This window comes from Erpetoichthys calabaricus, chromosome 10, assembly GCF_900747795.2.
Source record: "Erpetoichthys calabaricus chromosome 10, fErpCal1.3, whole genome shotgun sequence".
Lineage (NCBI taxonomy): Eukaryota > Metazoa > Chordata > Cladistia > Polypteriformes > Polypteridae > Erpetoichthys > Erpetoichthys calabaricus.
This window is the reverse complement of record NC_041403.2, coordinates 49,488,029-49,503,751: the sequence shown is the minus strand read 5'-3', so window position 1 is coordinate 49,503,751 and position 15,723 is coordinate 49,488,029. Positions and strand designations below refer to the sequence as shown.

General features: G+C 38.1%; 1 protein-coding gene across 4 annotated transcripts in view; it reads left to right on the top strand.

Moving 5' to 3' along the window:
• The window catches only part of miga1 (mitoguardin 1), a 106,020-nt gene that overhangs the window by 44,390 nt on the left and 45,907 nt on the right, over nucleotides 1–15,723 (top strand). For all 4 annotated transcript variants that reach the window (XM_051933114.1, XM_051933115.1, XM_028811186.2 and 1 more), the window contains one exon: nucleotides 2,973–3,096. In XM_051933114.1, coding sequence (XP_051789074.1) covers nucleotides 2,973–3,096 — 124 coding nt within the window. The remainder of the gene's footprint in view (nucleotides 1–2,972; nucleotides 3,097–15,723) is intronic.

Sequence of the window (15,723 nt, the reverse complement as noted above, 5' to 3'; positions counted from 1 at the left end):
TTGCTTTATTTCTTACCTTTTACTCACCAATGTCCCTCACTCTTTTTCAGTCCTTGGACCTCTGAGTGAATGCTCACTGGGTGATAACAGCCAACTAATGTGACTATCAACATGCTACAATAAAATGAAACCAATTAGAATTGTTCATATAGAGCATTATAAATGATGCTCCAGGGGTTTCACTTAAAACCCCTGTTGGTTATGAGTACACACTGAAACTCTGTGTAACTTTTTCTAAGATTAGGTAAATGAAGACTGTGACTAACAACTCCTGGAAATGAAATGTGCTGTCTGACACCAGCTTAAGTTTTTCAGTTCTTCGTATTTTTCATATTATTAAAATAAGAATTGTGAATTAAGCTACGTTTGACTTACTTTTTTGAAGATGCTTAAAAATGTTAATTTTTATGTTTATTTTTTAAAAAAGGCAAGACCACTGACCCAGAAAGCAACTGCTCTACACCTCATTTTTTGAGTCTGACTTCAGCTTGGGGTGTCCCCTTTGTATAGTCTGCATGTTTGTGTGAACATGTGTATGGGGCATTTTTATGCAGATAGCTAAATCCTTCAGAAGAGTATTTTATTATGTGTGTTAACCATTTCAGTTGGCAGTAAATTTCCTGCTTTTTAATGTGTATTTTGAATGACAGTGCAGAACAATATTAACAAAAATAAAGAAATACATTTACAGCCTTGTATTGTAAACATACAAAACTAATATACCGTACATCTTGGACATTGGATTAATTATTAATACACAGAATGAGTGAAAAATATTTTTAGAGAGAATTTTAAATTAAAACCCTGAATTAGCTAGATGGCCATCAAAATTATGATAAATCTGTAAACACCAGTCTGCCAGATTAGCATGCCCCTGTATTAATTTTGTTTTTTGTAGAATAATCCCATTTCATTCATTAAGTTAAAAATGAGATGTGGTCGCACCTCTGAAACCCCTCTTTAACGGTGATACAATGGGATTCAAATAATAGTTGTTGTTTTTTTTAACTCCTCTTTGCTCGAACATCTGCTGGCTTGCTGCTGCTCCTGTGCAGCGTGATCTGCATTTCGTGTGGCACTTCAAACATTTTAAAGTCACTGCCTTGTCTCTCTTCTCCCCTAGACATCCTCAAACACTATTCGATCTGTTTTCACTGTTCCATTGTTTCACAGAGTAAAATTTTCCATTTGTTTGCACTAATGTGAGCTTTACTCTCATTTTCTTGAGACTTTCGAATTTTCCTACTTCCATTATCTCTAACCTGCTCTGCATGCGTATCACGGGACTTGCTTCTAAAGGTTGTAAGTTTGACGTGACTTACTACTACTTCTTCTTTCGGCTGTTCCTGTTAGGGGTTGCCACAGCAGATCGTCGTCTTCCATATCTTCCTGTCCTCTGCATCTTGTTCTGTTACACCCATCACCTGCATGCCCTCTCACCACATCCGAAATAGGAAACTTCCTGTCTGGGTAAGGGTCACATTCCCATCCTGGGCGGGATGCCAGGCCATTGCTGTCCATCCACTTGGGCTTCTCGGTTTGGCAAGGGTCCTGCTTTTCTTCCGGACAGGATGCCAGATAATGCTGCCTGGTACTTACAGCTGCATAGCCTTAAAAGAAATGAGTAAAAACCTCAGAAATGTATCTCTAATATAGATAGACTCAGCATTTTCTTTAAGTTGTATTTCAAGTGAAATTCAGTAAAACAAAATCTTCTATATTGGTAAGTTTAGATGGTTAATTAAACATCTAATAAAATGTAACAATTGTTATTTTTAACTAAGAAGTTGTTTACCGGTACATTTTAAAATTGTATCGGAAAAGTTTGAATGTTTCCTTTAGTTAACAAAGTACACAGTTAACAAAGATACTGTTTTGTTTAAGTATCTCTGATTTTTTTTTTCCCTTGATGACAGCTAATAGTCATTTTTGGGATTCTACACCATTTTTATTGTGGCTATAAGTTTGTAAACTTTCATTCTTTGTCTCCTTGATTTTCTAAGCTGTAATCCTTCTATTCATGCGTGTCCCTGGCAATCATGTCCTCCATAGTCTGTGTATGTCATACCTCATCAGTTTGAAAACCATTGATTTAAGTGACACTATTAGATGATGGTGTGCAGTTTAATGCATCCAAATCTTTTAATTATCCATGAAAAGCAGTGCTGATTACTTAGTTAAGTAGGGAAGGAGCATTACAACCATAAAACTTGCTTATTGATCTTTTAAGTAAAATTGTTTTGTTACTGACATAGGCCTTTTTCAGTTTCACATTCCCTGTAAAATACAATTTGCCGTTGTATAAAAACAAATAACAAGGCATTACAGTGGATTAAAGAACATTCAAGAGCATGTTTTTTAATGGATTCAGTGAGTAAGTGAGACAACATTACTACAGATCCACCAGGGGGCTATTGCAATTTTTGTAGCAAGTGTTTCAAAAGCAAATGGACATTTCTGTATAATTTTAAGGGAAAGGTGAGAAATCAAATTGAAAAAAGATGTTAGCAAGAAAGGGAATATGTATAGGTAAATGAAATTCAGAAACTTTTAAGTTTTTTTTAGGTATTTTAGTTTTCTGGAAATCACAAAACACAAAGGTGCCTGGGGTATTCTCATGTTTATTCTGTGTTATTAAATGTCATGAATCTTTTAGATGAATTGCTGTGTGGCTTACTGACAAATATACATACACTAGCTTATGGGAATCTAGTACAACTCATTTCTCAGATGTTACCCTGTGTAATATATTGCACATTATACTGTAATTATATCCCAATAACAATGTAACACTGTAAGCAGGATATTCAAGTGCACCCACTCTTGATTGTAAAAAATGTTGTTTAAGTAAAACATTATTTTAAAAAAACCCAACATAACAGTAATTTTTATTATTTGTGGTAATATTTGTATTTGGGACTTGTGCATAGCATTGTAGTTATGTTTAAAATATAATGAATTATATTTTTTAGGACATTATTAGTGCAGAGTTTATTCACAAATTGGAGTCTTTGCTTCAAAGAGCTTATCGCCTGCAGGAGGAGTTTGAAGCCACTTTGGGAGCCTCTGATCCCTCCTCTCTTGCCAATGATATTGGTGAGTGATTATTTTGTACACTCTGCATGTCCTCGTATTTAAAGTCCAGATTGGTGTATGCAAAGATGGGCCTGAAAAAACATGGTGTACTTAACAGTGTTAGAATAATTAGAATAGTATTAATTTATTCACAGTCTTCATGTTGTTTTTTCTGTAGCATCTGGAAGAAAGATACATGCTATACATTAAAGCAACAACCATGATACAGTATATGTCATTTATGAATTAAATTGCATATATCTGAAGTAGACCCTATTTCACATTGTTAACCAATGCCTGGAAGTTTCCCTGCATAACAAATACTTATAGTTGAACAGATTTTCATTCAGAACTAATGCACTGCTTATATTTTGGAGTACATCCTGTCATCCGATTTTTTCGAACAGACCGCTTTACCTTGTATATCACCCAGAGGACGCAGTCAGGGGCATTTGAGCTACATGCTCAAAGCACCTTTGCCAACTCCTGTTAAATCTGAGAAACAGTAGTCCGACTCTAAAGTTCTCCCATAATGCCAAGCTGCTTTCCCTTTCACAGAAAGCAAGTCAAACAACCTTATTTCTGGCTCTTGTACACACAATCTCATTCCTTTAGTCACTACCTAAATGTGAGGGTGAGGGTGAGGATGTACACTGACAGGAAAACAAAGTGGTTTTGTGCATTCTTGCCTCACTTTTGTAGTCCAGTACTATTCATAAGACTGCTGACACAGTACTGGTTTATTGGTCAATCTTACAGTCATGTCAGCCCTTGCTTATGAACAAGACACCAACATACTTGAACTTTGGTGTTTGGGGCAGCAGCTCCCTCTTTACCTGCGTGAGCAAAGCTCTCTTTTCTGGGAAAGAATTTTGTCCTTAGATTGGAAATTCTGATTTTCATTCCAACTGCATTCTACCCAGATGTAAAATATTGCAGTGTGTGCCAGTGTGTTATGAGAAATGAAGAAGATAGTATCATCTGCAGGCAAAAGAGGTGCAACTGTTAGGTTCTCAAACTAAATACTTTTTAAAACTTGCATAGACTTTTTAATGTCCTGTTCATGAATACAATAAAATCTAGAGGACAAAGGACACAAGATGTACCATTCGCAAAGTCCAGTGCCAACACAATATAAAAACACAGCTGTTGCTGCGCAAGAACTCTTACTCATACTCTTGAAATGCCTTCCTCAGGATACCATAGGGCAAGTCATCCTAAACTTTTTCCCAAATTCACAAAGCATAAGTAGACAAGATTACTAATCCCACATGATCCCTTCAGATATCCGTACAAGGATAAAAACTTGGTCCACTGTTCCACGGCCAAGACAAATCAACTTTGTTCTTCCTGAATCTGAGTTTTAGCTGTTGAGTGGAGTTTCCATTCCAGTAATCCAAGAGAGACTTTTCTAGGGAAGCCAAATCATATGGCCCTTTAGGTACGGAAACACACTCTTGTCTCTTTTTTTAAAATCGAGGATCACCATCCTACTCTTCTAGTCCTAATGCACTGTCCCTGTCTTACACATCACAGTAAAGAGGTATATTAGACAAAACATCTCCTACAGTATCCAGGGCTTTCAGCATTTCCACCTGGACCTCATGATGGGGTGACGTCCCATCTACCCATCCTGTGTCATTGAATGGCCTGCTAGAACTAAACTGCTCAAAAAAATTAAAGGAGCACTTTGAAAACACATCAGATCTCAATGGGGAAAAAAAATCATGTTGGATATCTATACTGACATGGATTGAGTAATGTGTTAGGAACGAAAGGATGGCGCTTTGTTTGATGGAAATTAAAATTATCAACCTAAAGAGGGCTGAATTCAAAAATCAAAGTGAAAAAATGATGCGGCAGGATAGTCCATTTTACCGAAATTTCATTGCAGCAACTCAAAATCGTACTCAGTAGATTGTATGGCTCCCACGTGTTTGTACGCATGCCTGACAACGTCAGGGCATGCTCCTAATGAGACAACGGATGGTGTCCTAGGGGATCTACTCACAGATCCGGACCAGGGCATCACTGAGCTCCTGGACAAGTCTAAGGCGCAACCTGGCGGCATCGGATAGACCAAAACATAATGTCCCAGAGGTGTTCTATTGGATTTAGGTCAGGTGAGCGTGGGGGCCAGTCAATGGTATCGATTCATCCTCCAGGAACTGCCTGCATATACACCACATGAGGCCGGGCATTGTTGTTCACCAGGAGGAACCCAGGACCCACTGCATCAGCTTAGGGTTTGACAGTGGTTCCAAGGATTTCATCCCAATACCTAATGGCAGTCAAGGTGCCATTGTCTAGCCTGTAGAGGTCTGTGCGTCCCTCCATGGATATGCCTCCCCAGACCATCATTAACCCACCACCAAACTGGTCATGCTGAATGATGTTACAGGCAGCACAACTTTCTCCTTGGCTTCTCTACACCTTTTCACGTCTGTCACATGTGCTCTCATCTGTGAAAAGCACAGGGTGCCAGTGGTGGACCTGCCAATTTTGGTATTCCATGGCAAATGCCAGTCGAGCTCCATGGTGCTGAGCAGTGAGTACAGGGTCCACTAGAGGACATCGGCCCTCAGGCCACCCTCATAAACCTTCTGGCAATGGCACGTATTGATGTGCCATCCTGGAGAAATTGGACTACTTGTGCAACCTCTGTAGGGTCCAGGTATCGCCTCATGCTACATGACACGGACCATGGCCAAATGCAACACTAGTGAAAAAACATTCAGAAAAGATGAGAATGGAAAAATGTCAGTGGCCTCCACCTGTTAAACCATTCCTGTGTTGGGGGTTGTCTCATTTTTGCCCCTCTACTGCACCTGTTGTTAATTTCATTAACACCAAAGCAGCTGAAAATGATTAACACCCCCATCTGCTACTTAACTGACAAGGTCAATATCCCAGAAGTTTCATTGACTTGATGCTAGACTCTCATTAAAGTGTTCCTTTAATTTTTTTGAGCAGTATATTTTAGTCCAAGTCATTCTTCATGCCTTCACCAATATTTATTTACACATGGGCCTCTGTTTTGGCCACTGCAGCTAAAAGCACTTTCTTGCACTTACTGTGTCTGTCTGGTTCGCATGAAACAACTCTGATCCCAGTGGTCTTTTCTTCTTTAAGAGTGGTACACAAATACGTCAAGGAAATTTAAGAAAATGCCAGGATTGCTGAGCAGATAGAGCTCACTGTGCAAAATTTAAAAAATTAAAAAACGCCTGTTTAATACCATTGGTGTATTGTCGAAATCATCTGTCTTAAAACCAAGAAACATTCTCTCCGACTACAATTACTGATTAATTACTGATTAATTTACTGTCTCAAATGTACCTTGATAGACTTTATTAGAGCTTGCATATTTTCATCTTACTCATTTGATAGCCACACCTGATGGCAAAACATCCCCAACACAAGTTATTGAAATGTCAGTATTCGTACGAAAGGGTGTGAACACCCCCATCAGATAAGTGGCTTGTGCAATTCTTTGTAACAACAACTTCCTTCTCCTGCTGCATGGTCTTATCATGTAAATTAAGTGATCTACAGTAAGCAATATAAGCCATCAATACAAAGGTTCATCTAATTTATCTAGACATGGAAGAGGAAAAGAACTCCTTAAGATGTGACTCAGTAAGCTGTTGTACATATAGTAAGTGAATGAAGATGTACTCAGCACTAAAATAAAACTCTAGGCTATGTTATCTACAGATTTTACTTATTCAGTATTTCACTGGTACTGTAATTTACTGGCAAAGCGCCACAACAGCCTTCTACCCATCATGGTCTTCACTGTTACAGACAACAGTTTTAGCTTGAGTCTTCAACATAGATTTTAATTCTCCATCATGCACATTTTTTCAAAAGTCTTATTTTTAAGAAATATGAACTTCAAATAGCTATAGACCCACCACCACCAAAAATTATCAATAGCACATCAATAATGCAGTTTTCATATCACTAGAATGACTGCGAAATCGCTTTTATCCACCATAAGCCTATTCGTGTTTAATGTACTCTACTGATTATTACATTGTGCTTGTACTGTTCTTTCAGAATACCACTTATTCCTGTAAAAACATTTTAATAAACAAAAATTTGATATTTCTATCTTTGAAGTTAATAAACAGAAATTTAAAATGATCCGAGTTTCAAGCTCCCAAATGCTTCTGAGTGTTATAAATACACTTACTGATTTATTAATCTTTCTGTTCACTCTCTTGACATTGCCTTCATAAATTGGATCTGATCATCCATATTAATATACCTTATGACCCCCAAAAAACCATATATGCTGATGACTTTCTTTGTTTTTCTTGGAACACCTCTTCAGTCCTTAATTTGTTTAGTTTTTTTTAAAGCAGTGTCTGATTTATGAGGAAGAGTCCACTCGTCTTCCTTTAAATAGCCTTTGTCGGCAGTCATCTCTTCCACCACCTATTCCAAAAAGAAGTTAATTTAACCTCCTTCGCTTAGACATTTCTTACTTAGTGTAGAACATTGTTGTCTCTAACTACCAACACATTTTAAAGAGTATAAAGTGGTTTCTTCACTATATTCATTGTTTCCCACAATAATCTAATCTAGCAGAGGAGGCACCCCTTGGAACATATCTCACTATTTTGATCACAAGACTATTTCCATTATGTTTTGGTGTTTACGATTTTATTTTTTGTGAGATAATTCCGATATACATGTTTAATTCAATTGCTTAATTGGTTATGATGATTACTTTTTTTATAGTATTAATATGGTTAATTAAATAGCTCATTAAATTCAACCAAATATTTTTAAAATCTACCAAATATTTTTAATAACGGTAACAATGTACAATCTATATATACATATATATAATAAAGTTCTTTTCGTGTTTAAAACAGAAAGAAACGGAAATTACATATGACCACAGAGGAACAGGAAAAACACTCTTAATAAACCTGATTCTTGCAGAGAGAGCGATTGGTGACATAGCTCTGGCTGTAGTGTCATGGGGAATCGCTTCTACATTATTAGATGGAGGCCGTACAGCACATTCGGCATTGCAATTACCATTGAACCTCGCTCACGATGAAAATCCAATTTGCAGCATACGCAAGGGCTCTGGAAAGGCAAAAGTCCTGCAACATTCAAAGATAATAGTTTGGGATGAGTGCACCATGGCACATAAAAGAGCTTATGAAGTCTTGAACCGAACAATGCAAGATCTCCGAGATCCTACCAAAATAATGGGAGATACTGTCATTTTACTCGCAGGAGATTTTCGTCAAACATTACCAGTTATTCCACGAGGGACACCAGCAGATGAACTCAACGCATGTTTAAAATCCATGCTTCTCCCATGGTCAGTTATATGTCGCGTGTTCTCGGGTATGTACACCAAAAAATGTATACATTTATGCACGTAATGGGCAAACAAAAAATTTAGTATACCCGAAAGCACTGCAGTAGTACTCAATGTATCTTTACTTCTTAAATGTTAATGTTTTACTGTTTAATAATTTATACGTTTCTTATATGTTGTTCAAATTCTTTTATCAAAATACCTGTAACGGCGCACTGCACAATAACATGCAGTGTATACACTTGACTTGATCATTCATAGTATTCATCCTCTTTCTCTGTACGTTTAGCATTCGTTTGCTCAGAGGTTTGCTGCTTCCTGAGCAGCTCTTCTTTACTCCACCCTAGCGGCCCGCTGCTTCTCTTTCGTCGGCATGTTTTCGTGTTAAAACTGATTAAGTTAGTTTTTGTGTTGCAATTACTTAGTACGTTTTCTTTAACCTTTCACTTAATCTGGCACTTAAGTCTTCAATCTGCCTCAAGAATGATTAGCGAAGGTGGTAGGGAATGAGAATGGCGCCCACCGCCCTGCTGCGCGCTGCTGAGAGTTGATTCTACAATAAAATAAAATAAAGATAAAAAGAGTAATAAAATCATCACCCCGAAAGCGGATAGTAGACGTCACGTAGTATATGTGTACCAAATTTCAAGTCAATAGGTGAAACGGTTTGCCAGCTACAGGTGATTTAAAATCCTGGACAGACAAACGAACAGCCACGGTAGCGTATTATAGAAGAAGATTTTACTGTTTAATAATTTATATTTATATGCAATGTGCTTCTTATATATTACGTCATATTCTCATATGATAATATTGTTAATAGTGTTGTTTATATTGATTTCTTTGTTATTGTAAGCGCTCTTTATTTGTTGAAAAATAAAATTGGCAATTAACAAACTTATTTTATAAATACATTTTATTTTTTTCCCTTGCACTCAGTGAGCGAAGCCACTGGGTAATCAGCTAGTAATTTAATAAAATAAATTGGTTAAAAATAATAGCATGCACAAAAATATATTTTCAATAAAAAAGTTCTTCTGAATAAGTAAGGATGAAATAAGAATTTAAATATAACCCTGCGGGTGAACAAATATAATATATACGACCTGAAATCATATCCTACTTTGAAGTGCATCAACAGCCATTCTCTTGCATATTATAACACACTGGCACACTTCTAATTCATAGGAAATGGAAACCTGCAATTTCAAATTATCATGTAAAAATATATTGTTGACATTTACCCTGCTTAGAAACAAAATCCGAAATTGCTGAGGTATACTGTATGACTACTTTAATTTTATATAGAATGAAGCACTTTAAAATTGTAACTACAAAAATTGAGTAACACAGCTAAATGCAGCTGCATGTTTGGTTTAATGTGCAATGTTGGGATAAAACCATTCAAATACATTTGCAGAGAGAATCTGTTTAAAAAGCATGCAGTACACATGTAAAATATGCCACCTATGGCCTGAAGTTGTAGTCATAATTTCTGTATATCCTGTATGAAACTGAATAACATAAGAAACTTTCAGTTGTGTTGCTATATGAACATAAAGCTATGATGTAATTTAAATGCATGCAAAACATCAATATAAAGTAAAAAAAAAAAAAAATGTTCACAGTCCTTACTTAAAATATATATTTTAACTGGATATCAATGTAAACACCATGGAACTCAAAAAAATCAAAGTATGACTTGTAACATTGTTACAGATTTTCATTCTAGGTCATATAAAAGTTAGCATACTCAGAGATATTTCTGATAAAAATGAGCTTTAGATATTCCAGCAGTTAAGATCCAGATTTCCTGGTCCTTTTTCATCCTTTCCTATTTTACCCTCAACTAAAGTTAGTTCTTAAGACGTGTGACGTTCTGTTATCTTCTCGTCTTCCCTTCCACTCACTTTGGAATTTTATCATTCCCTTCCCTACATGTAAAGCCAGACTATATACAGTATGCCATATGTTACATTGTATAAAGCATCCTACAAGCTTTAACCACTACACTCAAATTTGGCAGTATGACACCGCATGCCCCCCACCCTCCATCACTTTGTCATGGAGCCATGTAATTTAGATGTTGCGGGTTTACGAGTGGTCGCTGGAAGTTATTGCAGTGCAAATGTCTAGATTTGGATGGTTTGCAGTGTGATTCCATGACAAAGCACTTGGGATAATTTGCAGTATTTGTACTGTGGACAGGCAGAATGTAATGGCTGTGCTGCACTTAAAGGGGGTGGCCTGGTGCGTCAGAACTGTGCTGATGTTCTGCTTGCAGTGCTTAGAGGCAGCCCCTGTGTTTGTGATTGTAAGATAACTCCTGTTGCTCTTCTGAGGACCTTTGTAATCCAAATTTTGTACGTTTGTGACTGGACACCAGCAGTTACCACAGTGCAAATGTCCAGATTGGCACAAATTGTAGTGTGATTCCTTGAGGAAAAACACTTTATCTAAATGTTTTATACATTTTCATGTCCTCTTTTAAAATGTTTGACCTGATGTCAAATATAAAAGTACTTCATTATTTTCAAAAGTCTTATTGTGGGTTTTTTGTTTTTAATCACGCATAGGTGCATGATTCCCGAGTTTAACAGGACTTTAAGAAGTTAGATATTTTGAGTTCATTAAACCTTAGGCAGTTTAAACTGATATCAGTGAAAATGTCCTTATCTGAATCAGTACACTGATACCTGACAATATCCATTCTGAATTCCCTGGATCTATAGCACACAATATTTTTTCCTGATATGACAATTTTCTTCTTCTTCTTTTTTCAGCTGCTTCTGTTAGGGGTTGCCACAGCAGATCATCTTCTTCCATATCGGCCTGTCTTCTGCATCTTCCTCTGTTGCACCCACCACCTACATGTCCTCTCTCACCACATCCATAAGCCTTCTCTTAGGCCTTCCTCTTTTTCTCTTGCCTGGCAGCTCTATCTTTAACACCCTTTTCCCAGTATACCCAGCATCTCTCCTTTGCACATCGTCCAACTTGAGCTGACCCTCTAATGTACAACTTTCCAATCCTGTCCATCCTCATTACACCCAATGCAAATCTTAACTTCTTTAACTGTGCCACCTCCAGCTCTGTCTCCTGCTTTCTGGTCATTGCCACCGTCTCCAACCCATATGACATAGCTGGTCTCACTACTGTCCTGTAGACCTTCCCTTTCACTCTTGCTGATACCTGTCTGTCACAAATCACTCCTGACACTCTTCTCCACACATTCCACCCTGCCTGAACTTTTTTTAACCACTCTTCCACAATCCCCGTTACTCTGAATTGTTGATCCCACATATCTAAACTCCTCCACCTTCACCAACTCTACTCCCAGGCCTTCCTCTCATTCACACACATGTATTTTGTCTTGTTCTTACTGACTTTCATTCCTCTCCTCTCTAGAGCAAACCTCCACCTCTCCAGGGTTTCCTCGACCGGCTCCCTACTCTCGCTACAGATCACAATGTCATCAGCAAACATCATAGTCCACTGGGACTCCTGTCTAATCTCGTCTGTCAACCTGTCCATCACCATTGCAAATAAGAAAGGGCTCAGAGCCGATCCCTGATGTAATCCCACCTCCAACTTGAATGCATCCGTCACTCCTACCGCAGACCTCACAACTGTCACATTTCCCTCGTACATATCCTGTACAACTCTTACATACTTCTCTTCCACTCCCGACTTCCTCATACAATACCACAGCTCCTCTTGAGGCACCCTGTCATATGCTTTCTCCTGGTCCACAAAGACACAATGCAACTCCTTCTGGGCTTCTCTATACTTCTCCATCAACACCCTTAGAGCAAACATCGCATCAGTGGTGCTCTTTCCTGGAATGAAACTATTCTACTGCTCAGTAATCATCACGTCCCTTCTTAACCTAGCTTCTACTACTCTTTTCCATAACTTCATGCTGTGCCTCATCAATGTTATCCCCCTGTAGTTACCACAGTTTGATAAGTAAAAGAGCTGTGTCCTGTCATTTCCATTTTAGACAAAGTTCATTGACATTTGAAAAAAAAAAAAAAAAAATCACAAAATATTTCCTAATACAGTGAACATCCGGTTGTTGCAATATATGTGTCAAAAACACTGTTCTGCTTCCATAGGATACAATTCCTCTGAATTACTCTCAACAAAATAATTTTCTTTGCAACAGCAGCACATTATTCTTGTGACAGAATGGCTTTTTACAGATAAAACTCAACTCTACTAAATTAAAAATTGCTTGGCTACAAACTGTACTGAATTCAGCATATTTTATTTTGAAGTGATTCGTTGGATATAGTTCTCCTGGTACTTTACTATGGACAATATTACTGAGAATATAATTACATATATTTTAAAGCAAAGACCAGTGTTAGAAAAGTGAAGGTTATTATACTGATTTGAGTTTTTCTTATACTAGTGCCAATGTCATAAAAGTAGATATGTAATTTGCCAACAATAATTGTTATTCAGAGGTCATTTATTTCCCTGAGTGTAACAGCTTACAAAAGTTGTTTCTGTTTCATGATTAAAACCTTAACATCAGGTATGTACCATTTGCTAGTGTTGTTTTTGTGCTTTTGGTCAGCTGATGTCGCTGAAGCTTAAAATAGATTTCAACGGCAACCCTGGAATCTCTGTGTCAGGTGATTAAAATAAACTGGTGTCTGTTTGCAGCCTAGTTTCCTACAGACCCAGCTGGTGTGTCAGTTACTTTATGCTTGACACTTTGATAGACATTTGAATGAGGCCTACAATAAGGTTTTCAATCTAAAGCAACCTAATGTTGTGTATTTTACTAAATTGTGTAATGTTTTAACGGGTAAATTTAGTTAATGTGGATTTAAAGTACAACAGATTACAACATTTATTTGATTTCAATAGCTACAACAGCAGAACAAAAAGGAAATTTCCTTGAAAGTCAGTCTATACAGCAAATAACAGCTGGCTGCTCAAATTTACAAGCAATTTACTCACCTGTTTCTCTTTGTGTATAAAAACAAACAAGACAAATTTGTGTCAAGTTTTTATACTAAATAATTTCAAAGCATGTAATGGTGTCAGTGTAATTGACATTTATATTGGGTACAGTATTTTATGATGTTTTAGCTAATATATGGCAGAGATTTCTTGTTTCCCTCTTGGGGAAAAAAAACACTTTGTAGATTACATACTTAAGATTGTATAAAGAAAAACATCATATGTAAGGTATTTTTGAGTGCTCTCTGGAAAGAAATTAAGTGAATTTTGAAAAAATATAGAAGGCACAAACTACATATTTCCTGAGATTAGTACAACAGTAAATTTATTTAATTTGTGTATTTCTGAAATATTATTAGATTGCATTAGATTGGTGCCAGCTAATTGTTCTACCGTATGTCCAAGGATGGTTTCATGCATAATCTGTTGAGTTGGTACATTCTCTATTGCCCATTGAAAAATGGCTTGCATGTTACATTAATCAGACGCTGTAAGTCGCCAAGAGTGAGTGTGCCATGTCCAGGTTTGGTTCCAGCCTTACACCAGATGCTGTGCTGATAGGATCTGCTTGCCTGTAGAGTTAATATTGCACAACAGTACAGCAATTCTGTTTTGTAAGTTACATTTTTAGGTGAATGTACTGAATGTTAAAGTTTTTTAGGTAAATATGTTTAGGATATAGTGGGTTGGAAAATGAATGACTGACATGTTAAAGTCAAGTCAAGTTGGGGAGCATGCACTAGTATAGTGTGTTGCCGCACCCACTACACAACGAAACAACTCAGGATCGCGGTTTGCAACCCCCCCAGGCAGACACGCGGTCCAATCCCACCTTCCGGAAATGACCCTCTATCTGCCGCAGCCAGGTGTTACGTGGGCTACCCCTTGGTCTGGTCCAGCCACTCGGGTCCCCAACAATGAGGATCTTACGAGCTGGATCACCCTCGGGGAAACACGCCACATGGCCATAGTGCCGTAACTGACTCTCCCTCACAATGCAGGTAATGTGCCTCATTCTGGACTCCATGAGCAACCACTCACTCAACACAAAGTCAAACCAACGGTACCCAAGGATTTTCCAGAGAGAAACAGCACCAAAGGAGTCCAGTTTTTGTCTCAGGTCACTGGTTAACATCCATGTCTTGCAACCATATAGAAAGACAGGAAGCACCAGGGACTCTAAAGACTTGGACCTTCATCCTTTTGCATAGATATCGGGAGCACCACACACCCCTTTCCAGCGACCTCATGACCCCCCATGCTCTCCCAATCCATCTACTGACTTCATAGGAAGAGTCACCAGTGACATGAATGTCACTGCCAAGGTAAGTAAACCTCTCAACAAGGTCAACACTCTCTCCACAAACAGACACACTGCTGATGGATGTACCCAAGAGGTCATTAAAGGCTTGGATCTTTGTTTTTATCCAGGACACTCGCAAGCCCAGACACTCAGATTCCTCGCTCAGTCTCTCGAGCACCCCGATCAGAGCCTCCATTGACTCCACGAAGATCACAGCATCGTCAGCAAAGTCAAGATCCATGAACCTTTCTTCACCAACAGATGCCCCACAGCTGCTGGACCCCACGACCTTGCCTAACACCCAGTCCATACAAGCATTGAACAGAGTAGGAGCAAGAACACACCCCTGACGAACCCCAGAATCAACTTGGGAAAAATACAGAGGTCCTGCCTCCACTCTGCACAGCACTCACAGTACCAGTGTACAGGCCGTCCATGATATCCAGCAACCTCGAGGGGATCCCATGAATCCTCAGGATGTCCCCCACTGAGTCAAACGCTTTAACTGACATGTTAGCTTGGATGTAAATTCTCTCATATATTAAGTAATCAGATTTCCTATCCAAGGATTGTTCTTGTCTCACACCCAGTGCTTGCTGGGATGGATATTAAGCAATCCACTTGTAAAACATGAATTGCTGCAAAATACTTTAAACAAAGCATCGTTGCATTTCAAAATAGTAGTTGCCCAAACTAATAGTTTATGATATTCAGGAAAATGTTACAGTAATTCTTTTATGTTTTTCTGATGTTTTCAAGATCTTGTTACTAAAGGGAGCTTTGCTCCTTTGGAAATAGCATATCTAAATATAGTTTGGCTGTAATGCATTCTTCTGCTCCTTTACTCAGCAGAAGGGACATGGCTCATAGGCTAATGATATTGTGAGCCTTCCTGCAGTCACTTTTGAGGAAGTGGAGAATGTAGGAGATAGTTTTCACTTTTTCATGCAAATTCTTTAATGCTTAATCAAATCATTGTGTATTCTAGTTCATTTCTGAGCTGGGTTTGCCCTGTGGAATA